The sequence below is a fragment of the Olea europaea genome, unplaced genomic scaffold (assembly GCF_002742605.1).
Source record: "Olea europaea var. sylvestris unplaced genomic scaffold, O_europaea_v1 scaffold1478, whole genome shotgun sequence".
Lineage (NCBI taxonomy): Eukaryota > Viridiplantae > Streptophyta > Magnoliopsida > Lamiales > Oleaceae > Olea > Olea europaea.
Window position 1 is genome coordinate 110,362 of NW_019232340.1, and position 27,302 is coordinate 137,663.

The following is a 27,302-nucleotide window of genomic DNA, read 5'->3' on the forward strand; positions in this document are numbered from 1 at the left end:
GTGAAATTTTGAGAACCCGAGAGTAAGGTTCAGGTGTCGTTTGTAGACGTCGTGCAGACGATGATTATATAGAGAGTTTTAGTTACTACGTTGAGGAGATTTGCCATTTCATTTCGATGCAAACGAGTTTATTTCTCAAGTGGAGAAATTTTGTGGAGCTCCACTCGTTGCACCGAAATTTGAGTCAAGGTGGAGATTGTTAGAGTTGTGACTCAAATAGGAATCTTGAATTGTGTGTTGTTGGTGTTGGAAATGAGTCTAACTGCATTCGACAACAAGGAAACAAAATCCTGTTGAAATTAGATCTCCTAATTGTAATATATTTTCTTGCCTTTAAGGACTCTTCTAGGGTTTGAAACGTGGCATATAAATATAAGGCTCATCTGTCAATTTCGTTTAAGCATTATTGTTGTGTCTGTAATTTCTCTCAATATTGTCAATTTATAATACATCGTTTCTCTGCAATAAATTCTCTTTGTGTCTTCTATACTTTTAATATTGTTTCTTATTATGATCTTTATTACTTCACATCGTCATTAAATCTCATTCATTACAATCCCAATGGGTCCAACAAGTTCATGGAGATTTTATTTACAGGTATGCCTAGTCAAAGTTACTAAGAATTCCATACTGTCCAATCAGCTTTTAATCCACTCAACGATATTCCTAACCTTTACAAATTCTTATGCAATAAACCAACCCATGGACTGTTTAATGAGGAACACACTACACAATAACATTTATCACGATAATTACCTAGGTAAAAAGTTGATTACATTGAACATTTAAGCAAGTAGATCAACATACATATAGAAATGCTCTTATTTGCTTGCGTTTACGTAGAGGTGACAGTTGGATCGAGTGGCTCATTTGAACTCAACCCATGGACTGTTTAAGCTCTTGTAAGGACGAGCCCAAGTGCGAGCACGAGCGAGCCCCAAAAAGATTTGAGCTTGGTTGCCCTCTTGATCGATCAACTCGTGGGCCAGCACGAGTTGAACACATGGGGTCATTTTCTTTTTGTGACCACATGGTCATTTCAATTTTTTTATTTTTATTTTTTTTAAACTCTATAAATCACCATTTTAACCTTTTTTACACGAATTTTCAGCAATCTACATTTTACAATTTAAATTTATCATTCTCAACTCAATTCTTTATATTATTCATTTTATTCAATATTATTTAATTGTTCATAACTATTCTATATATTTTCTTACTTTATTCTCAATTCAATTATTCATCGATTATTTTCTATTTTAGATTTATACTTTCGAATTTCATTTTATATAAATGGATCTCAATAGCTATGTTGAGGCTATGTTTGATGGTGTTAACTCACCATTAACACTTCAATTTATGTCTCCTGTGTTTGATAATGATTTTAGTAGTCTCAATAACAACTAAATTCTTGATGATTTGGGAGTTGATGATTTTCATAGGAGTAAGCATCCAATTGATTTGGATAACATTGATGAAAAAAAAAGAAGAAATCTAAGTAGTTGATACAAGAGGTAAATGATAATTCTAACAAAGTGTGAAACTTGTGAACACATCAAATTGATTCACACTGATCATATCGTAGACGCATTGAGATTGTCCCATGCGGTTGTGGAAAACGCTGGTAGTCAGCTTATAAGTATGGGAAAAAGTCTCACCTCTTAAACTAGTTTTTAGGGTTGAAAAAGTCCAATACCATCCAACAATAGTATCAGAGCTCAGATTATCAACAAGTCTCAGGCCCAACAGCCATGAAAGATCGAAACTTGTGAACACATCAAATTGATTCACACTGATCATATCGTAGACGCATTGAGATTGTCCCATGCGGTTGTGGAAAACGCTGGTAGTCAGCTTATAAGTATGGGAAAAAGTCTCACCTCTTAAACTAGTTTTTGGGGTTGAAAAAGTCCAATACCATCCAACAATAGTATCAGAGCTCAGATTATCAACAAGTCTCAGGCCCAACAGCCATGAAAGATGCGGGTTTATGTGAGAAAGAGACAAATTTGGTCTCACCCATGGCCCGTTGTGTGAGGGCAAGACGAGTTTGGTCTCTCGCAGGCCCGAATATGTAAGGGGGAGATGGGTTTAGTCTTCCACAAGGCTCAATGTGTGAGGGAAAAATTGTTGAGGTTATCTCACATCGATTGTGAAAGGGACTTGTGATAATTTTTTAAGTGTGAGAGAAAGTCTCATCTCTAGAGTTAGATTTTGAAGTCGAGAATGTCAAAAACCACCCAACAAGACAAAGTGCAAGAATCTAAAATAACATGCAGATATTGCCAAATGAAATTGGCACGACTAAGGGGAATAAAAACTACCCACCTGAACCAGCCTTACAATAAATGTTTGGTCAAATTATTTTCTTCAACAAATTGTTTTAGCAAAATTCACGTGCTTTCCAGTAAAATTCATGTCTCCAACTTGTCTTTTAAAGTAAATAAATGATTATTATTAGGGGAATTTCCAAAAATGTCACAAAATTAACAAGGTCCTCAAAAGTTGTCAGTTTCACTTTATGTGAGCAAAAATGTTACTTTTTGTGTGAAATATCCAAATTACTTTTAATGACACATTTTCATTAGCATTTAATACTTGATTTGAAGGAGTTGATTATGTTGATATGATGATTTATTTTATATATAAAAATAATGAATAAATGTGTATTAGATTGATTAATATGAATTTGTGTTAATAAAAAAGGATAAAAGAAACTAAAAATGAAACATAAACAAATATACCTTCTTCCCTTTCAAACCCTAATTTTTCTCATATTCTTCATTTTCATTGGTTAAGAAGGTTTTTCTCTTACATTCATAATCCATTTTGAGAAGTTAGCTATTAGAAAATATTTATATTTTACTTCTACAATTTATTGGTTTGTAAATATTAGATACAACTTGGACATATTTATTTAAAAATTTTGAAACTATTATTCATTGATTTCTTTATTTTTTAATCCTTCACAAATGTGATTATCACCATTAAGATTTTGAGTACTTTCTTCCATTCAAACTAAATAATGTTTTAATTAAATGTCTCTTCAATGACAGGGCCAATCTGACCTTTTTCATCTAGTTCAATACTAATGATCACACTTAATGTGTTGTGCTGAAGAATATGTTCCGCCCACTATTGTCTACTTCTCAACATTTTGGACGGTTCAATTGTCGAATTTGACATTTACAAATCTTCGGGTTAGACGTTTGAAATATTGAACCCGACATTTACAAATTGTCAAGATATATAGTTTTACTGTCAAATTGAACACTTAAAAACGATGAAAAGTCTTGATTTGACCATTTACTACTGTACGGATTTACGTATTATGCAGTGCCACTTTCATACTATTAAATACCAACATATTGATTCGGTAGAATTCTTATCGTTACAGTCCCAACATTTCAAGTATGAATAATCATTTGAGATTCATCGTGTCGAATGAGAGAAAATTTGTTCATATGGATGACGAATAGAAGTGGAGAAGGGATAAAATAACTTACATTCTGGTTTCGACAAGTAATATCATAATTGGACTTTTGTTAATGTTGAAGGACAAACTTGATATTCTTGATCCCCGCACTCAAATTGAATTGAAGTTCAAGGTCTTTAACTTGAATATACCTTCGCTCAAAATACGCGACGATGAAAACTTATTTTCATCACATCTCAAATTGAATTTGAAAGACAATTAGTGTGATGCTTTTAAAGTCTAAGTGTGCTTGTATCACCCACACTTGATCTATCATTTATGGAAAATTATGTACATTAAATCATGTGTACCATTTCATCTTGATTGAAACATGGTACCACAACATTTTAATGCAAACAAAGAAGTGCTCATTATGTTTTGCAAGAAAATGATGTTCAGTGATACTACCATGATTCACGAACGTTTTTAATTGAAACAAATCATAATATTCATTTCAATCATGCTTATTTTCAATTGGATACCAGTTTTAATCGATAAATCAAATGAGTTCCGAAAACAAGAAAGTTATAAAACTCACCAAAAACCATTTTTATGTACACAACCTTGCTCAAGTACCGAACATGATGTGACAATTGTTTTGTACTGTAGAGTAGCTCCATGGCCCTATTTAAAAAACAATCTACTACTCTTTACTATCTACTATTCCTTACTATAAACATTTTTCGTACGAAATACAAAAAATTTCCTCTGTCAATATCACATAAATAGAACTAACGAACGCAAAATTATATACATAAATAGAAAACAAAATGTTCTTCTGTGCAGCTGTCACAGTTATCAGAAGTAGACCATTGTGAAAGTTGCTCTTTCTTTGACAAGACATCGATTGGTTCCACCTTCAATTATAACAATAATGTGTACACCAACACTTTGAGGATCATTCAGGTCATGAGTATGAATCTGCTCATATGTCATCATATATTGGTAAAATTAGTATTTCGAGATAAAGCACGTAGAAAACAATGTGAAGAAATGCAATAACGTTCACCGTGTGTGCAAAAACAATCCGATCACTTGATTCATGCAATTTACCGTAATCTGAATTTATCTATATTTTTTCAAACATTCAACTTCAACAAAAATAGATCTGAATGTGATCAAAAAATTATGGAAAATGAATCGTGACGATGGTGGCATCGTTATACAAATAAAAATGTGAAGCATAAAAATATGACCACATATGAACAAATCAGTCACATGTGAGACGTTCGGATGGAAAAAATGTAACCACATACGGACAAATCAATCAAAAAATCATGAGATCATAGCATTTCATATATGTTCATTCAAAACACTTGTGCAATACTAGAATGAACCAAAGTTTGACTTGTGGAACTGAATGGAGAGAAGGACTGAACTGTCATTCTCGATAGTTCATCTGTCGAGAATTACTGAGGCTAAACGACAGTTAGGCGTGATGGCATTTCTCTACATTAGTGAACTGTCGACAGATGAACTATCGAAAAATCTACTTTTCACCTCTAAGCAAATAGGTATTATTGAAAATTATTTCACTCTATATTTGAGCATGACAAAACATTAAAACCACAAGTATGCTCTCAACTGTCTAGCAAGAGTTCGAACTGAATATGAGTACCCCCACAACAAATGGATTCCAAGTGATAGCAAAATTATTTCCACATCACACAAGTGCCAAAAACATTGAAACAAAAGATATATCAAGTGTCAATCCAGATTTTCATCCAACATTAAAACATCCAAAATACTTGAAATCTGAATTTTGAAAACAAAGGAAGAGGATAAATATTAAATTGGAACCCTAGATAATTTTATCCCTCAACATTAGTGTTGGCACGTGTAACAAGTACATATATACATCACTAATAGAAGATGTATACAAAAGAGAAAATTAAAATTTATGGTATGAAATTACAGAAAGTAGGGGAAAAACATTTCCAACCATAACATAGCCAAAAATTATTCAAAATGTCCAAAAAAATTATAGAATATTAAAAGGATTTTTACTTCTTTTTAATCCAAGCTCCAGCTCTTATTTTAAACCCAACAAAAAACTCTATTTTTTTGCATCTCATAAACCCTTTACAGATGAAAATATTGCAAAAATTGAGTACAAATCCATATTTTTCTCCCTTGGATCGAAGCCCGTAATGAGAGAGAGTGTGTGTGTATGAGAGAGTTAGGGTTATTTGAATGAAAGAAATAAGATTCATCTCTTTTTTTTTCTTTTTTTTGCCAACTTTTCAACCTAGACATTGACAAGATTTTTGTACAATTTTTTCCATTGTGTCAAATCTCATTTAATTAGGACGTGTAAGGAATTTGAAATTATATTCAGGGATAAATATGTTTTAAATTGACATTCTTGTTAAAAAATAATAATAATAAATAAATAAATAAATTTGACATTTTTGTAAATATCTTGAAGAAAATTGACACACTCTGCAATTTCCCTTTATTATTATATGAGGAAATTATTTGACTTGAGCACCCAAAAGTGACTACATAGATATTTTCTAATAAATTTAAATACATCACAGAAAAAAGGGGGCTTAGTATACGCATTCACTCCTCTTGCTTCCTTTCTCTGACTTTGCTCGTTGCATCCAAAAGAAAATGGGTTTCTATTTCATTTATCTGACATATCTAATCAGACACCCAACATTCTTTCCGCATCTAAATGAATTGATTCTTGAAGGAAGCCAAAAAATTCTAAGCTTTCGATGGAACGGACCACAATTTTTGGACGTTCTATTTGGCTATGCAATCAAACTGCACATCCACTCAGAGCATAGTACTCTTAAAGATCTGTTGAAACGTCTTGATGATTCAGCTTTCAAGGGATGCAGCTTGCTAATACAGCAGACGGAGGATTTAGCTGACGATTGCTACTACAGAAGACAGAGAGAATCTTGTCGAGAATTTTTAGAGCTCCTTTTCTGTTTCACACCAGAGCTTAGGGAGATTTTTGCAATTCCAAAGCTGCAGCATTTTTCTAAGCAAAACGAACTTTTACCAAGCTTTATAGACTTTCTGGTTGAAACTCTACAAGTATTGCTGGATTCTGAAACTGATTCCAACGTTCCGGAGGAAGATCAACTTAAACTTCTTTTGATGGATCTGAAATTTCTGCTCACCTTTCTTGGTGATACACCATTGCACTGTACTGAACTACAAGAAATCAGTAATATATGGATAGATATTGAAGATATTGTTAACGAAGCAGGAATTCTTTTGCACTCATTCCTTTTCACCGACGATCGAGTGGATCTGGCACTTTCTATTTTGTTACCCAACTTTGAGATCCTGAATGCAAAGATTGAAGTGTGTTGTGTCACATTCTCGAAGCTGCCAACGTATACAGCTCAAAACACTGCTGTGGTTTCATTATTCATTGTTGATTCTCTCCTTGCTGATCTCAGTCATCTACTAAATAACAAGGCAGATCTCATTGTTGATGTCAAGGATCAATTAATAACATTCCATGATGAATTGATGTCCTCCAGATCCTTCCTCGAGGATATAGAGGTGCGACAACATTTGGAGATGAAAGAATGTGTAAAGAGACTTAGCAACCTGGCATATGAAGCTGAATATATCATTAACTCATTTGTGGTTGGAGACGTTCCTATTTGGTATCTCACCGTTCGGCTCTCTGATTTCGTCCAGAAGAATAAATTCATCAAAACTACACTCTCAGAAATCAAGCTTGACTATGGCGTTGAAAGGCTAGAAGTTGCACCAAGTCTAAATGTAGCATCATTCCAACAGAAAATCATTATCCCAGTTGATGAAATTATTGTGGGCTTCAAGGAGGAGAGGATCAGAATAGCAAGCCAGCTTGTTGGAGGACCAGGATACCTACAATTTATTTCCATCATTGGGATGCCTGGACTTGGTAAGACCACTTTAGCTAAGAAATTGTACAATGACTCCTCTGTTCTTTATCATTTTCATAAGCGTTCTTGGTGTGTTATTTCTCAAACATATCAAAAGAGAAATATTTTAATTGACATTTTGAGTTCCATAAGTAATCTTAACCGGGATACGATGGTGAACATGAACGATGAGATGTTGGCTGAATATCTTTACAAAAATTTAAAAGGAAGGAGATATCTGATTGTAATGGATGATATATGGAATATAAATGCATGGGATGATTTCAGAAGGTATTTTCCAGATGACAAAAATGGAAGTAGAATTCTATTCACCAGTCGGATGAAAGATGTGGCTTTGGAAGCATCATCAAATGGTATTATTAATGAACTTCCTTTCCTGTCAAAAGATGAATGTTGGGATTTACTAAAGCAGAAGATATTCGAGAAGGATCTTTGCCCTCCAAAACTACAAGACATTGGAATGAAAATTGCAAGAAATTGTCAGGGACTGCCGCTTGCTGTCGTTGTGATAGCTTCTGTTCTTTCAAATATGGAGGAGAAAGAAAATTTATGGAAAGAAGTAGCAAGAAGTTTAATTTCCTACGTTTCCAAGGACCCTAGCAAAGATATACTGGAACTTAGTTATGAGTATTTACCTATTCATTTGAAACCGTGCTTCCTTTACTTTGGAGCATTCGAGGAAGACAGCGAAGTTCCAGTTAGGAAGTTGTTATCACTGTGGATTGCTGAAGGTTTTATACAGAAAAAAGAGCAGAAAAGATTAGAGGATGTAGCAGAGGAATATCTAATGGACCTAATTAACAGGAGCTTGGTACAAGTTGCCAAAGGAAGATCCGATGGTGGAGTGAAAACTTGTTATATTCACGATCTAATACGTGATATGTGCTTGAGGATAGCAAGGAAAGAAAACTTCCTGAAGGTGGTCGAAAAGTAAGTTAACTCATTCTCATGACTTCCTTCTGTTTTGTTTTTCTTTCCCATTTTAGCCTACAGCCTACTAATGATAATTTTGGTCATGTCAACTACGTTGCTGTTGCTGTTGCTGTTGCTGTTGCCGATGTTGATCCATGCGGTTGCTAATGATGTTCCTTATTTAGTCAATTCTCAATCTATGAGCAACATCATCGCCTCTACGTCAATGATCACACTGATGCTACTTGGACAAGACCCTTTGGCCTACATATTCGCTCTTTGTTGTCCTATCCCTATGGCATTCCTTTGATTCCTTTTCGTAATTTAAAACTTACTAGGGTCTTGGAGAAAGTAAAATATATGGTTCCAAAGGGAATCGAGTTCCTTGTTCACTTGAGGTACTTGGGAATTCCACGTTTATCTTCATCAATAGAAACCCTCGAGAACCTAGAAATTATTCTTGCAGAGCATGCAGATGTTATACCACCTTTCCTTCTGAATATGACTAAATTGAGGCATCTTCATGTCAGAGACCCGGTGAGATTCGGCGATAATTGCGATAGCTCGCAAATAAATAACCTAGAAACCCTTTCTTTTGTTTGTATTTTTGATTTGAAGGATGAAGAGATCTTGAGATGTTCACCAAATCTTCATAGCCTCAAATGCACTTGTAAACCATTATCAGTGGGTGATGGGGCTTATCGCCATCTTGATCTCAACTTTCTTACGCAGCTTGAATCACTCAAAATGGTATTCCAAGGCGACTTCAAAGGCAAATGTACAGCCATTAACTTCCCCAGTAGTATCAAAAAGCTTACTCTATCCAAACTAGGTTTGCCTTGCGAAAAAATGTCATTAATCGGGACATTGCCCAACCTTGAGATACTCAAATTAGAATGTGATGCCTTTGAAGGAGAAATATGGAACACGGAAGATGATGAGTTCCAGAAACTGAAATTCTTGAAACTAGATAGCCTTGAAATTGAACAATGGAATGTCTCATACGATCATTTCCCGATACTTGAAAGATTAGTGTTGACAGAATGCAATAAACTGAGGAATATCCCTTGTGAATTAGGCAATATTCCAACTCTGCAGATGATTGAGGCACATTCTTGCTGCGTGACTGTAAGAAATTCTGTTATGCAAATTAAGGAAGAACAACTGGAATACTATGGTAACCAAGAGCTTAAAATCATCATCTCTGGATCTGACTCATGAACAGAGCCGAAGTTTTTTCTGCTGGTACACGCACATGAGTAAGTTAAATCTCGGAAGATCCCTTTTTTTTTTTTCTTTTAACTTTTAATTTCTGTCTTTTTCTTCCTTTACATCATCCACTCACAACTGGTATGTTTTTAAAGAAACTTCTTGACAAGTTTCAAAGTTGACTACCTAAAAGGCAGAAAAGGATTTTCTTCTCCATGTCGATTATTAGTTCTCGACTTCTCGATTAATTATTCCTCCCTAATAATATTTCTCAATTTTACTGTTTTTGAAGCTTATAGAATAACGGGTTCTGGTTCTGTTAGCTTCTTGTTTTTTAAATTATTTTAGTCTATTATAGGCAATTACAAGAGTGTGGCTGAATTCTAGGATGGCAATTTGAACCGTTAAAATCGAAAATCTTGATTAATCGAATCGAATGGGCGAAAAAATTGAACTGATGGTGCAATGGGGGCGGATATGGTATTTGATTTTAATGAACTGATTCGTGGTGGTGCGGGTATGATGTTTATGTCATTGAACTGAAATCGAACCGATTAACCGCTTTAAAAAAATCATTCTTTTGTTAGGGATGACAAGATTTAGTGAGGAGGAAGTTGATAAAGAGGTACTTTTTTTTTTAAATCTTAGTTAAAATCATTTTGGAGTAGGTTGTATCGTTGTATTCTCTACTTACATTTCTTATTTACTATATAGGAATCAATTTTGAGTATCAATCTATGTTAATAAGAGTTGTGGAGAAGAATGAAAATTAAATATGAGTTAAGGTTGAAACTTTTGAACTATTGAGCATGAATCAAGTAAGTGCAATGCACAAGAATCACAAATGAAGGAAAAGTTTAGTATTATTATATTCATAATATTGTTTCTTAAATTTGTATTTTGCAATTGAAATTTGGGATAATGTTTGTATTTTCGTTTGGAACATTGTGTTTTTGTTTTCATTAACTTTTTTTTCATAAATTGTTTTATATCAATTTGACGGATAGACCTATAAAAAATAATTTATTTTTGTGGTTATTAACCGAATCGAATCGAGCCGAACCAATATACGAATCGAACCGAATCGAACCAATTTACGTGGTTATAGTACAGTTATGGTATGACAAAAAATTTGACGGTTCGGTGATGGTTTTGGCCAAATCGAACCGAAACCAAACCGTTGCCATCCCTACTTAAACCAATATGAAAGTTCAAATTTTTTTAAAAAAAAATCGCAGCATGCTTAAACATAAATTCGGTTCAAGAATTCCAAGGTGTGTATGATTGAATCACTTTGCTATTTCATATCCCGAATTCTCCATATTCTAGCACTCCAATCGTCCCAATTCCGATTACAATGAAAGGAAATTATTATTCACAATCAAAGTGTCTAATATTGTAAGTTTTCATGCCAAAATAGTCATTTTATGATATGTCCAATTTTGGTGCATTTTCATATTCGAATTTTACACAATTTTCTTGCCATCTTCTCTCTCTCTTAATTGCATGTTATAGAAAATTATGGGTTTGAATAGAATTCAAACCATTCCCTTCAGTCCACTTTAATATTTTACGGGTCGAGTCACTCCACATGGACGAACCCACTACCTGTATTTTATAACATCTCTCACTCATATATGATGGGCTTGATCCCTCATTTATTTATGAGACACGTCGTATCATTGTATTCAAAATAATGTTCTATACTCTAAATGGTTAACAAATTGTCCAATCATTGAATATGAATATAAATATAAATACATATTGTATCATTGTATTCAAAATAATGTTCTATGAGACACATCGTATCATTTTATTCAAAATAATGTTCTATACTCTGAATGGTTAACAAATTGTCCGATCATTGAATACAAATATAAATATTCGTTGAAATAGTTTTTTTCTTACTCAAATCCTTCAACTTCAAAACAGCTACTTTCCTAGGGACATCCCATCAAACCAAATTATTCATAATTATTGATAACATGCTAAAATAGCTACATCAAAATAAATATCTCGAGAAACAGTCCAAAGTCACAAGATATATATGATGTTATATAAACCTCAACGTTTCACACAATGAGGAAGCAGGAGTCCATTCACTTACTTATTCACTTGGTTGTAAAAGCACACGTGGTATGAAACACATATTATATATTTTCCCCCTCTTTTAGGGCATGTGTCATTTTTTTATAAAAATTAAATAATATTGTATAAACCCTAGTTCAAGTATTCCTCTGCACTTAAGTTTATCTAGGAAATTTCAAACTGGGAATTTAATTTGACTACTAAACATGTTTGATGGATAGCAAAGATCTATTTCAATTACTTCTAATAATCTCCTCTTGATATTTCATCAAGGCAACCAAATAGTGTACATAACACGATCACTTTATCTCATCTCAATATATCCCAAAATTATCTGAGGTGTTTACTCGTGTGAGTGAGTCAATCTCAATCGCTTCAACATACTTTATATGTTCATGCAAACTATTATCTTGTAATCCCAACAATAGATTATTGTTGAAAAATTGTTCATATATAAGCATTTAAAACTCAATCAAGATTTTTCTTGGTACACAAAATATCATATTCTACACAATTCTAGCTATTAACATCACTAACGAGTATATCTCTGACATTTTTAGAGTATGGTGATTACAAATCATCATGTTTGTAGATACATAAGTGTATTTTCTTTGCTAATGTCTATCATCGAAATATAATCGAGTCTTTAGTTTCATCATGATACTTAAGATCCTCAACACATGAGGTAATCGCATAACTATTATGGATCTTATATTCTTAACAAATATCATTAGATGCTCAATATCTCTATACCAAACAATTTTTTCAACTACCAGGATATATATTACAAGATATGCTTCTTTCTACTCTACATAGTAAAAGTGCACAAACCTAGTTATTACTCGTGCTTGACTATCTCTTATCCTTAATCAGCATTGGCTTAGCTATTCTAATCACAAGCTATTTCTAAGTAATAGAATAATTGATAGCAGCACCCTCGTTTCTAAGAATAACGATGATACCTACTAACTAAATCCATGGCATGACAAATTTTAGGGTAAGTATACATCATAGCATACTTTTAAGTCCTAATCATACGAAATATGATTCTTTGGATATTTCTTGATGCACTTATGGAATTCTTGAACATATATGAAGACTTATATAGTCATCTTTTGATATAGAAATATCAATAGGGTAGCAATTTTACATTCAAAAATATTATAGAATCTTCAATGTATACAACTCTTGTAACAAAGCAAAAACGTTAGTATAATCTTTTAACACAAAATATATAATTTTTGCCAAACCCATGTCCTTTATCTCAAAGACGGAGGACAACCTTATTAAAAAGTCTCAATACACTCATTCTCATGCTTAGTCAATACAATGTTATCAATATGAAAATTGGAATTAAAACTTACCCTTAGAACCTTGTACAAATATAGTAATTTTCATCCATATGAGATTTAAACCCTATTAAACTGTTAAGATAACTGTGTATAAGGTCATGAGTGTAACTATTAATTATCACAATATACTAAAAAGTCTTTAACGTGAAATCTACAAGTCGAATCATGTGGATCTCTCAAATCAATTCTCATTTGAAAATAAAATACAGTCTCTAGTTTTATTTGGTATAACTGTAAATTTAAACACACTATTATGGCTAACATAGGCTTATAGAAATAAATAATTTATCTAATTCAGTACATTCATATTGAGTATAATCCTTTTCTCAAAATGAGCTTTATATATCATAAACTCATAACTTTTCCACTAAATTTTCAAGAGCTAGAATATTCTCAATGAACTTAATGTCCAATTAAAACTTTCACCACATCCCAAATTAGGTTGAAATTGTAATACCCGTACCCGTGAGACTAATTTTATTAGTTCAACTTTGGTCTATTATAAACACGATTAATATTTTAGGCTGGCCAATTACATGAAAGTCCATCAAGTAAATAATAGCTCACACCTTTTGTCTTATTTTTTCTTTTGGGCTTAAGCCCAAGTTATTGAAAGCTTGTTTTATTTTAAAGATAAATGAGATAATGCTTTAATTTTATCTCTTTGAATTAAATTTGAATTTTATATGGTTGAGATAATAGTTTGATTTATCTCTATATTATTAAATTAAAAAAATTATTGAGATAATGTTATCTTTTATTTTAAATTTATTATTTTATCTCATTAATCGAAATATGGTTGAATAATGATAAGATTTTATCACTTTTAATCAAAATTGCATTGGATTAGAACTCCCCAAGCATAGTTGTCCCTATAAATAGGTATCATCTATTTAGCTTTCAAGTATATTCACTTCTCTTTGAAATACAGACACAAACATGAATATTCTATATTCATTCAAGTGACCAATGGTTGAAGTCCCAAGTACATTTTAGTAATTCTCTTATCACTTCTACAGGATACAAGCAAGTGTATAATTATTTTTATGGCGTTTTATGCGTACTTTATATTTTTGTAACATTGATTATGGGGTCCTTTATGTTTGCAGTCTTATTATTTCATTATGCTTTTAATAAAGTTTCAATATTTTAAAAGTGTAGTATGGTATTCAAGATGTGATTTTAGTGACACTCAAATCTTTAGAAGCCGATTGTTATAGTTGGTATCAGAGCACGAATTTTAAACAGTTCTATAGACATTTTAAATTTGAAAAATAAAAATCTTTTTACGTGGAGGTACTATTCATGTGAACAGTAATCTCGTATTATTTTAGAAAAAAAAAATATTTGTTTATATAATTTTTGTGTATGGGTTAAGTAGATTACGTTACAGTTTAATTGTTCAAATATATATATGTAAAAAGATTTACATTATTCAGGAATCAACAGGTCCAAAGATAATAATTTTTAAGAAATAAGTCATTAGTCTTGAAATAAAATTAAATGAATTTTAAGTCACTACCTCGCTATGCCATTCTCCATGTTCTGATTCCTCGAATCAGATATATTATAATTATATGCTTGTTACTCATTCATATTCATCATTCAAAATACCATGAAACCTGCTTATTATGTGAAGCATGAATTATCTTGAAATTATAAGACTTATATAATGCAATTTTATAGATGCATGTTGAGTATGAAAGATTTATGTGAAAATAGGATAAGAATGATTATTATTATGCTTTTAAGTATGGGGTGCTGATTAGGAATTACCCAACTGAGAAAATTTATACTTTCAGATACTTTTGTTTCTATCTACAGTTTTTTAATTTTTAATTTTATTTTTTATTTTTTGTGAATTTGTGTTCATGAAACTGAAAATATTTGTCGAAACAACTTAAAATATCTAAGGAAAGTTTGTATTTAAGTGATCTATTGTAATCTTCTCCTCAACCGGGAGCCTTTTATTACATGTTTTAGAAATCAACGAAATGAAAGCAAGACTACAAATTAAAAATTCACTCTAAATTTAGGAAAGTAAAATCTTACTTTTGGGAAATTTTTAGATTAGGAAAGTCCTATTTTTGGAAATTTCAAGTTAAATCAAGATTTCGATTAATTTCATTTCGCCTTTGTAGATGATTAAAAGATCCGATCAAGTTAAGAGCAAGAGGAAAAGGACAAGAAATCATTCAAAGTTTCTACACGTCTTTAGGACTTACGAGCAAAACCCAACCCATACCCCGATAAAATATTTGGATGCCATAGAAATGATCTACCAAGGAGCGAGACTAAATGGACATGAGTTGAATATGAATGAGGCCATTTTCAACCTTTTTAGGACCTTAAAAGTTTGCTGAATAGATTGATGTAATGTTCGATTGTCACATATCTACCCAACCACTAATTGCCAATCATATGGAAAGGTTGGCCATTAACGGTAAGGATTACGATAATATATAGAGGCTTGCGGATATGAGCCTGATCATCGCCATCGTTGCCTATTCGATCCAGCTCCTTATATCAGTTATCTAGAAATACTATAGGTTGATAGTGAGGGTAACATTATAAAGTACACCCAGATGTCTTCAACATAAGAAAGGACCCTCAGAAAAATCAAGAAAAAGAGTGTTGAGATGAGTTATTAGACTATAATCATTGATGTTATGTTTAGAATTTTGCATTTAACTATAGACCTTTCCATTTTAGCATGGATGCTTGGTATGCATTGTCAGCTTTTTCGTCTTCAAAATTTTAAGAACTTATGAATAAATATGTTATTGCTCTCTTTCTTTTCCGTCTTTAATTTCCTTGATTACATTTGATTCAAGGCTACAGCACCTCGAGGTAGAAAAAAAAATAGAAATGAACAACCCCAATAGCCTCAATCTATTGCGATTGACCCACATTTGCCCAACAATTTTGCGCCATAATGCGTACATTCACCCAAACTGTGACGTCGGCACCACAATCTCCTCGGCAATCAACACCACCACCTGCACCACATCAACCTCAACCCCCTTAAGAGGCGATAGTAGACACTAGAACCACTACTACTATTGTAGAGCAATTCAGGAAACAGTATTCCACAACTTTTGGTGGTAGCACAGATCCTTTGAAAACAGAAAACTAGCTGGTAGAGCTGGTTGGTAAGCATAGAGAGGATCTTTGAACTCATTGACTGCCTAGATCCTAGAAGGGTTATATGTGCAACATTTATATTGAAAGTGGTGCTAGACATTGGTGAGACTCCATCGCAAGGTCAAGGGGACATGGAACGAATTTAAGGAACTCTTTTTGAAAAATTACTACCCCATGAGTGTTCAAAATTGGAAGGAAGTTGAGTTTCTCACATTGACCCAAGACTCAATGTTATTGACCAAATATTAAGACTTATCTCATATGTCCCTACTTTTGTAGACATAGAGGAGAAGAAGATGAGATGTTTCAAATGGGGTTTAATGGATGACTTGAGATAGGTTGTGGTAGTGCTTGAATAGCAGTAGAATGGGCAGTCGAGGAAGCAAAATGGGTGGATAATAAGGGCAAAGAAAATTAGAACTTCTCAAAGATAGGTAAAGGTGATCCATCTTAAGATGGGAATGAGAGATTCCACTAGCAAATTCCGGAAGCACCATTTGAGAACTTAACTTCTGAAGACGAATGTATGTTTTCAGTGTGCCTATAAACATCCATCATATGTTCTATTTTCAAATACATTCACTTGTCTTTGAAATACATACACCCACAATCACGAATATACTATATTCATTAATTATCACATCGATCAAGTGTTGAAGTCTCAAACACTGTAAAGTAATTCTCTTATTTTTTGCAAGATATAAGTAAGTGTATAAGTATTTTTATGGGATTATATGCATACGCTATGTTTTTGGAACATTGATAATGGGGTTATTTATGTATGTTTTAAGATTTAAACCAGAGTACAGTCTACGCATGAAAATTCCATATCATATATTCGCTATAAATTTTTGTCTCCCTATGTATGTAAAAAGTTTATTAAATTCTGTACCATGTTAATTCATGTACTTATATTCTTATTGTATTTTATCTCACACCCCTCCTTTTTCGTTTTTAGGAAATGAATGGTTTTTGGCAATCAAGGCATGAGATGGGTCGCGAATTAACAACTAAATGGAGATCCACCAGGCTTTAGAACTTTGTTAATTATTGGTTTAGCTATTAATCCTGCTAAAACTTTTAGTATTTTCTTTTATTTTGATGTCGAATTTTAAGTTATGCATTCACTCTTATTATTTCATGATACTAAGTACTTTAAAGTGCATTGTAGTATTTAAGATATGATTTTAGTGATATTGAAATCTTTAGAAGTCAGATCGTCACACACACACACACACACACACATATATATATTCACTACTTTGCTCAATTCTTCGTCTTTGTATCATATAATTAAGGGGATTTCAGAACAAAGAATCATTGAAATAAGAATAACTGAAATTAGATTGCTCCCATGCAAAAACAGATTACCCTCACTTGAATCAAAATCTTAAAACAACTCTTACGCACATTAACTGATTCACAAATATTCTCCAAAATTTCTCATTCACCAGGAAAAATGTCAAATATCACATCTCATAACTCAATATCTATCCAAAATCTCACTTACAAATAAATACTATTTCAATAGTCATATGTACCTAATAGAGTTACATCTCGGTCTTAACAGACTCATTTTTCAAAGTTATTTGAAAAAATAAAAAACTTATAGAGTCTGTTATGAGTTTCCATATTTGATTAACTATATGTCCAAAGCTTATACAATTTTAAAGGTACTAACGTTGATGATGTATTGTAATTGACTAAAGCTCTCCTCCAAAAGAAAATAAGTTGGACTTCATTATTTCATAAATAATCACATTAAGCAATACTCCATTTCTTTTACACAATACACTATATAGTTTTGACAAACAAGGATCATTGAATTCTCATGATAGAGATTCACTTTCTTAAACAGTTATCAAAGTCTTCACTTCTATAATATGATTTTTATACTCTCTTCAATAAATTATAAATCAATTCAATGTCATAACTTACGAAAATCAGAAACACAATTGAACTGTGTGAATCCATCTATAAATGTAATGGAAAATTACGTTACATCTCTATTTCTTTTAGTCATAGCCTATAAAGAAATTTAGATGGACTTACAGTATGAAAGTTTGGCTCTTACAGTTTGTAAATGGTTTTTAGAACTTAAAACCTCGAAACATTATAGAAATATTTAGAACAATAATAAATATACCACTGTGAGTACGAACAGAACTACCATGAATAAATTCAAGTTAGAGCCACTCTTAGAAGAACTACAACTAAGATCGAATTGAGTAGTCTTTGATACTATCGTGAGTTTCTCCACATTGCAACACTAAGTTGCATGTACCAAAAACTTATGATCCAATATATAGTGTTTGGCAAATAAACAACACTAGAAGGAATAAGTTTAAATGCAATATCCTTTAGTCTAAACACTTTCGAGCTAACTAAAATCACTTTCATGTACTTGCTATATGATATGCTCTTCTTGGTATCGAGGTAGACAATGCAAAGATTCAAGTGATAGAGAAGCTACTCCACCAATTTCAATTAAAGTAGTATGTAGTTTCTTTAGCCATGCAGGGTTTTTACAGGAGATTTATTAAAGATTTCTCCAAAATCACCAAGCATCTTTGCAACTTACTTGAAAAGGATACATTCAATTTTTATGAAGAGTGTTTGACATGCTTCATCCCTCTAAAATAAAGTTAATTTCGACGATGGTTATAGTTGTACCAGATTGGGAACTGCTAGCTATTATGTTTGCCTTCAATATGTTCAAATCATATCTCATGGGACAGAAGGCAGTTGTCTACATAGATCTTACAGCCTTGAAATATCTGATGTTTAAGAAGGATACAAAGCCTAGGTTGATTCAATGGATACTTCTCCTTCAAGAGTTTGATTTCGATATCCGAGATAAGAAGAAAAGTGAAAACTCCAAGGCTTAAACATGCAAAATCGATATTATTTCCCAGATGAGCATATCTTTGCAATTAACAGTTGGGAATGGTATATGGACATAGTGAATTACATGGGCTGTAATGTTCTTTCACCTATGTTAATGCACACCAAAGGAAGTTTTTCTCAGAGTTGAAATATTATCATTAGGAGGATTGTATATATACAGAAGGGGGTGCTGATAAGATCATTCGAAGATGTGTACCAAATGAGGAAATCTCTCAAATTCTAAATGTTTTCATTCTTCAACTTATACAGGACATTTTGGGTCTTCAAATACAGCAGCGAGAGTTCTATAATCAATGTTTTATTAGCCCTTGCTGATTATGGATGCTCATGAATATGTGAATACTGTGATCAATGCCAACTACAGGTGTGATCTCTAAAACGAATTAGATGCCTTTGAATTCGATTAGTGGAGTTTTTATGTTTGAGAGATAGATTTTATGGGATCACTTTTATCTTCCTACAACAATCAGTATGTGTTGGTGGCAGTTGACTTTCGAACTGAATTATGCATAAATTTTTTAATTATTACCCTTGTAGAATTCGATATTATACGCTCACAAGAATTGAGTTTTACATCATGATGCAATATGTTGATTTATATGTTGGATAGGTAGAAAGATTGAATATAGATACCATACCCAAAATTATCTTAAATTAATTGTTCAAAGACCAAATTTATTATAATTTGGGGATGATTTTTACTGTTTTAGGAAGATATGGATGTAAATATGGATTTCTTGTGTGAAAACGTTATGTGTGGATTGTCTTAGACTAACAGGATAAAATTGGGTGAAAATCATAAGTTGGAGGTCAATTTGCTTGAATAGGAGTTTGATAAGGAACGTTGACTAATCAAAGAATTTTTTTTTATGAAATTTGAAACTTCTTTTTGAAGCCTTTATGACACAAGGAATTAAGCCTATAAGGGTGTCTAAAAATCTAGTGCCTTAAAGTCATCTAACTTGAAAGTCATCGATCGAAAACTTGATACAAGGGTCATTTAGAAACCAATTGAATATGAAGTTGTACTTGAAACAACAATAAGTTCTCTTCTGACTTGGGCTATTAAGCCTGTAAGCGTGTTTGAAGTCTAGTTCCCTAAGATCATCGGATTTGAGAGTCATCGGCCTAAAACTTGCTACATGGGTCATTTAGAAAGTTAAAGGGAGGAAATGTAAAAAGAAAATTACTTTTGAAAATCAGAAAAAAAATGTGTATGAAAAAGGCAAAAGTATTAAATGCCTTAACTAAGTCCCAAATACTTGTTTGAGGAAATTTGACTTTTGATGAAGGATAATTAGCCTAGTCGAGTCTTGGCGGTCGAAGCAATCAAATAATTGGAAAACCCTTTTTCATTGATGCATTGACTTGCAACTAGTGATGTCTACCTGAACTAAATATGGCGAGAACTCAACCTTGGAGTACGACATTGGGAACAAGTGAAAAGAAAAGGAAAAGTGTTTGTGTGTGAATCATAGAGAGATGAAATGATATATTTGACTACAAAGGGTTGAGAATTGTAACAATTTGTGTATTCATGGTTGATTACTTAATTCCTCACACATATATCGATTTTGCATTGAAAGAGTTGATATTGGTTTTATGTGAGACTTTGAAGCATGTTTGTGAAATTAACACTAAAATCTTAAATTCGAGGTAAGAAGCTAGACTGTCTAACCAAATATCTTTGCATACTTGTGTATTTGTTGTTATTTAGATTATAGCTTTGTTTGAGGATGAACAAATGTTTAAGTTTGGAAGTGTTTGATGAGTGTATTTTATACACTAATTCGTGGCCTTAAATAGCGATTTTTACTTGTTCTTTTGATGAAACATATTCTAAATTGTTGCATTTTGTGTTAAATAGGTAAACTCAATCGTTGAACAAGAAATTGAAAGGAAAAAAGGAAAAGTCCTAAAGAAAAGTAAAATTTAGAAGTAGCAACAAGCCAATAGTCGAATTAAACAATGAATTGAAGATTGAAGATGCTAGTGGTTCAATTTGATACACTTGGAGCCTAAGAGGGAAAAACTATAGGTGAGAAGGAAGAAAAAGACGATGCATAGAAGTACACGGACCAAAAAGTGAAAAAATGGAAAAGGTAGCCAAAAATTGCACTATGAGATGCATAATGAATTTGGGCATGCAATTGAATGGCACTCTGCAAAAAAACATCAAAGCTTAGCAATTGAACTATGGGGCCTCATTATGATGAACTATGCGGTCACATAGTTATAAAAATGAGTCAAATCTCATATTTCCTTATACGATTAAAACTCTACTTGGAAAGAATTTGGGCGATATTTTCAACCTAGATTCAAGCCATATAAATACTAGAATGTCTTCTACATTAAGGAGAGCCTCTTTTATGCAAAAAGACAACTCAAGAACATCAAGATTCACGAGAAATATATTAGAAAATAAGGTGAATTCATAATTGGGAGATAATTAAATTGTGGAACTATTAGAATATTATCAACATAATTCATACCAGGAGATTTGCACAACAATTGGAAGGAAAACTCAAGAGAGATCAAGAATTCAAGACTTCTCTTCAATTATTTAATTTTCGGATGATGTTTATCAAACTTAGAATAATTTCTTGTAATTTCAAAATGTTCGGCTAGATGTTTTTACATTGTTAGGATGAGATGAACCTTTGTTATAAGATTTTTGTTCGAATAAATGGATTGATGTTAATTTGTTTGAACGATTGGATATTTATTATGGTTTAGTTTGCTTCTCAATTAATTTGCCATTAGTTGAATTAATTGTGGGTTCTATCGTCTTCGAGAGAGGTAATAGGATTGTTAGCACGTAGTGACATACATATATACTTTACATGATTTCTATAGATGTTCTAGCTCATTTAATATTTTCTTGCATGTTCGTATCTATCATAAGATATAGGAAGGTCATATTTAGGATTAGATATAATTGCTATCGAGAGAAGTTTTTAATTAAAATATGAACATTGACCAACAAGAATGATCTCAAATTGTCACTTTAAACGATTGAACTAAAAATGGATAAGAAGGGAGATTCTACATTTTAGCAATACATCTCATAAATTTGATAAACATTTACTTTGCTTTCGCATTAGTCGAAAAATTAGAGATTGATTTGTTACAACTCTACATTTCTATTCGATTAAGCATGTTAATATCTTTAACTCGATTAAACATATAGTTCTCATGGGTTCGACACTTAATTGTATATTACTTGATCACTGTCTTGTGCACTTATAGGTCTTCAAAGGGTTGAGTTTTTGGCGTCGTTATTGGGGACTATTGTTTTTTGACAAGTTTTAGTTAATTTTAGCTTTAACATGAATTTTACTATTTTCTTTAGTTTAGTTTACTATATTAGAAAATTTTTACAGTATTTCTTGCTTCCTTTTTCAGGACTTTATATGCAACGTTAGAGAATCAGAGATCTTGTTCAATTTGAATCGGAGATCGAACAAACATTCCACCTGAGGACTGATACTATCAACATGCTCAAAAATGCATTGCGGTTCTTTGGGAGAGCTACTAAGAACCCCCAACGCTCACATATTAAGATTCTTGAACATGTGTACAACAATCGAGTATTCTAAGATGTCAAGTGGAACAATCAAAATGAGGCTCTTCTCATCCACGTTGAGAGACTTAGCAAGGGAGTGGTTAGAAACTTGTCCATTGTAAAACATCACTACATGGAACCAATTAAGTCAAAAATTCCTTAACAAATATTTTCCATCGAAAGTGATTGCAAAGCTAGTGGATGAGATTACTACTTTCCAACAATTGGACTTAAAATGCTACTCTAAAGCTTGGGAATGATAGAAGGGTTTACTTCGCCAATGCCCACAACACGGATTGTAGACGTGACTTCAGGTGAAATATTTCTACATTGGTTTGAATTCGACTAGTACTGTTAACGTGGACTCTGCATGCAATTGTTCTATCACAAAAATAACCGCAGATTAAGTATACCAAATTACGAAGGAAAAGCATTCACCATTGCACTTTGGCATAATGAAAGGACAAGTAGAAAGAAAGCTATTAGGTATTCGAAGTTGATTTTTTAACAACAATTTCTACACAATTGGCATCATTGGCACAGAAGGTAGATCAAATGAACGCAACCCAGATAATGGGACTGAAATGCAAACATTGTAGAGGAAGCTATGGATGGGCAAAAATCAAACCAACACACAAAAATCAACCAACCCAAATCGAACCGACCGATTTGGGTTGGTTTTTCTAAAAATTTTGTTGAGTTGGGTTGGATTGTTTTGGGTTATGGGTTGATCCGTCAAAATCGATAAAACTCGCCCAACCTAACCCGGTACTAGGGATGTCAACGAGCTGAGCTGGCTCGCAAGCCAAAACTTGAGGCTTGAGTTAGGCTTGCCCCGGGTAAAGTGAGCGAGCTTTTTTCCGAGCCCGAACCGGCTCGGCCAAAAAAAATTTGCTCGACCCAAGCTTTTGGCTCGAGCCTTTATGGGCCGAGCCGGGCAGGCTCGTTTTTTTCACCTCTTTTTTTTTCTTTTTTTTTTTCATTAATGGCTGCCTCTTAAGGCAGCACAGCTGCTGACTGCCTCTTAAGGCAGCATTTTGCTACCTATTTTTTTCCTCTTTCTCAGGCTCGTGGGCCGGCTCGAGCTCAGCCCGTTCTCCCAAAATGAGGCTCGACCTAAGCCTTGGCTTAGTAGAACCGAGTCTCGAGCCGGGATGGCTCGGGCTTTTTTCGAGCTGAGCTACGGGTGGCTCGAGCCGACGAGCCAAATTGCCATCCCTACTCGGCACTTAAGAAATTGAAAAAAAAAATTAAAAACAAATGTAAAAACTAAAAAGTTAAAACCTCAGGGTCCTAGTTTACAAAGTCTTATCATTTTTCTCATACTTCCTTTTTCTCTTTAGCCATAAAGCTAAATGCTGTCCTCTCTCATTCTCTCTTGTTCAAGCCAATCGACTGTCACCAACTTTGTTTGCATCTAGGCTTGACACTAATCGTCGACTTTTATTCCAATAACACAATCCAAATCCTAACACATATCACCCAAGCTGGAGATCTCGGCCAAGCTTCTGGTGGAGTAATCATCAGGGGGCTCAATTCACACCATAGCTGCTACACCACCAGGTTTTTAGCAAATTTTGGAGAGAAATCTTAAATATCACCATCCTATAAGAAATCGACATGTAATTCAAATATTTCCTTCTCTAATAGCTATTTCCCTTCTTGCTTCAAGTTTGGGTGTCGAAACTAGTGAACTTAGTAGGAGAAAGTAATAATTATGTGAGAAAATTTGTTGATTCAATTTTTTTTCCATCAATATGAGTATATGTCTCTTATTATTGCTAAATCCAAGTTCATTTAGGAGTGTCAAAGCTGGTCCAGGCCCTTTTCATAGGTCATGTCCGACCAATAAAGGCAACAATATTAGTTTTTGTCGGGTGGGCAATCTATGGTTGAGACCACTTTTAACTTGAATGAAACGAACCAAGTCCACAAACACATGGCACAATTTGTTCTCCTATGCACGAGTCCTTTAGAACACAATACTCAAGAAAAGGGAAGGAGAACCGAAGAATGTAAGGGCAACTCCAACGCCTTGTTTGTTTAAAACAAAGGCAAATTCTCTTGTTCATCTCGAGAAATGTATCAATGAAGAAGAGTTTGAGAGTTCGAAGAGACCAAGAAAGCAATGTTTAAAAAGTTTCATTGTTTTAAAAGTTTTGTTGCGTGAATTTCATCATGGACAATAATATATTGATTTCATTGTATGCAAAATGTTTTGTATTTCAGGATAAAAGAACAAATGTTTCCCATTTTGAATACAAACTAATTTACAAGCATACCAAGAAGTGTAAAATAAGTTGTAAAACTTTGCTAGCTATTGTTACTTTTTTAATATCGCTAGTGTAAGATACCGTAGAAAATAATGTATCGGACTTTGAATCCAAATTATCGTTCACAAGAGAACTATGCTTCAATACTTAGTCGAATATTTATAACTTTTATTTCATAAAAACAAACAAAAAATTGTGATTTGTTGTGATTATTGATTTAACTACTTGAAAATAGCGAATACACTCAAAGATCGATTTAGAAGGGCAAAAATAATTTCATCTATTGATCATCTTTAAGTCTTAATTCAAAATTCACAAATCTAATGTAGTGTTCGATTGATACTTAGCCTTGTAGAATTTGATATTATACGCTCACAAGAATTGATTTTTACATCATGATGCAATAAGTTGATTTATATGTTGGATAGGTTGAAAGATTGAACATAGATGCCATACCCAAAATTATCTTTAATTAATTGTTCTAAGACCTAATTTATGATAGTTTGGGGGTGATTTTCACTGTTGTAGGGAGACACGGATGTGAATATGGATTTCTTTTGTGAAAAAGTTATGTGTGGATTATCTTAGACTAACGGGATAAAATTTGGTGAAGGTCTTAAGTTGGAGATCAATTTGCTTGAATAGGTGTTTGATAAGGGACGTTGCACTAATCAAAGAATTTTTTTTATGAAATTTGAAATTTCTCTTTGAAGCCTTTATGGCTCGAACAATTAAGCTTACAATGGTATCTAAAAATCTAGTGCCCTAAAGTTATCTAACTTGGAAGTCATCGACCGAAAACTCAATACAAGGGTCATTTAGAAACCAATCAAAGATGAAGTTGCACTTGAAATAAAAATTAGTTCTCTTCAAAAGCTTTTTGACTGGGCTATAAAGCTTATAAGGGTGTTTGAAGTCTGGTGCCTTAAGATCATCTGATTTGAAAGTCATCGTCTAAAACTTGCTACACGGGTCCTAGAAAGTTTAAGAGGGAGAATGCAAAAAGAAAAATACTTTTGAAAATAACCAAAAAAAAAAAAAAAAAAAAAAAAAGTATGAGAAAGGAAAAAGCATTAAATGCCTTAGCAAAGTCCGAAACACTTATTTGAGAGAATTTGACTTTTGATGAAGGATAATAAGCCTAGTCGAGTCTTGGAGGTCGAAGCAATCAAATAATTATGAAATCCTCGTACATTAATGCATTGACTTGCAACTAATGACATCTACTCGAACTAGAGATGGTAAGGATAGTAATGAAAAACTCAACCTTGGAGTACCACATTTGGAACAAGTGAAAATAAAAAAAGAAAACTGTTACTGTGTGAGTCATACGAGAGATGAAATGATATATTTAACTACAAAGGGATTGGAATTGGAACAACTTGTGTATTGGTGCAAGTAGAAACAAGCAACTTCCCAGTTTTTGGAGAAATTTTTGGAGTTGTCCGTTTTTTGTGAAATTTTAGTAAATTTTGATTGGAAACGGACCAATGAACAAGACTCAGCAGCTTTGTTCCTAACGTAGGAATAATTTTGGGTAAATTCTTTCATTTAGGCTTCGTTTATGCATTTTTCCGTTTTTGTATATCTCAACCAAATAAATTCAGATTTGAATTCTGTTTGTTGGGGGAAAATATTGAAGATAAGGACTATCAAATTTAGTCATTATTTTGATTTCTTTTCCATTTTTGACAAAAAAAAGTTATTATTATTTAATTTTTTCCGTATTTTGCTAAAGTTTTCGCTATATAAAGCATTATAAGCCCTTTATGGCTGCGTGGATAGAAAGAAATAAAAATTTTCTTGAGTTTTTTCATCTTTATGAGATTTGTTCATCTTTTCTATAAACTTCCACTACGTCAATATGCCTAGTCAAAGTTCCTATTAATTCCATTCCGTCCAAACAGCTTTTGATCCATTCAACTACATCCCTATTCTTAACAAATTCTAATGGTATAAACAAGAATAAACATTAGAAATAATAATTCTTAAACACTAATTGCTTCTTTTCTATCTTTGTTTCATTAAATAAATATGTCATGCCATTGCAAGATTAGGATATTATGTACTCCATAATTACTCTTCACATCAACTAAAAAACAAAGAAAAGAAAAAGTGATTTTTTTCCTAATGAGGAGCTCACTGCACAGTACACAGGAAAACCATTGACATTTATCCCAATAAGTACTAGGTAAAAAGTTGGTTTCAATGAACATTTAAGTGAGTAGGTCAACAGAGATAAAGAAATGCTTTTATATGCTTGGGTTTATGATATTTTTGGGAATTAGTTTGAAATATACTTTCAAATTTCTTTAAGATTGTCTTTGTTTTTACATACAAATCGTAATAAGGATTATACATTTAGCAAAATTTTTGAAATCCTTCTAGAATCTTGATCACAAACAATCATGATCTTTGCTTCTCCTTGTGAATCGTGATCTACCACGATCTTTGCATGCCACAACTATCCAATTATAT

At 32.8% G+C, this 27,302-nt stretch overlaps 1 protein-coding gene across 2 annotated transcripts; it reads left to right on the top strand.

The window, feature by feature from the left end:
• Window positions 1-6,021: 6,021 nt before the first annotated feature.
• On the top strand, window positions 6,022-17,220 carry LOC111376258 (putative late blight resistance protein homolog R1B-16). Of its 2 annotated transcripts, XM_022999206.1 has the most exons (3): window positions 6,022-8,304; window positions 8,472-9,545; window positions 17,038-17,220. In XM_022999206.1, exons 1-2 carry the CDS (start codon window positions 6,092-6,094, stop codon window positions 9,505-9,507), a joined length of 3,249 nt encoding a protein of 1,082 aa, XP_022854974.1. In that variant the 5' UTR covers window positions 6,022-6,091; the 3' UTR covers window positions 9,508-9,545; window positions 17,038-17,220. The 2 variants fall into 2 exon arrangements, with proteins under 2 accessions (XP_022854974.1, XP_022854973.1); XM_022999205.1 differs by lacking the exon at window positions 17,038-17,220 and having other exon boundaries at window positions 8,472-9,707.
• Window positions 17,221-27,302: the final 10,082 nt, after the last annotated feature.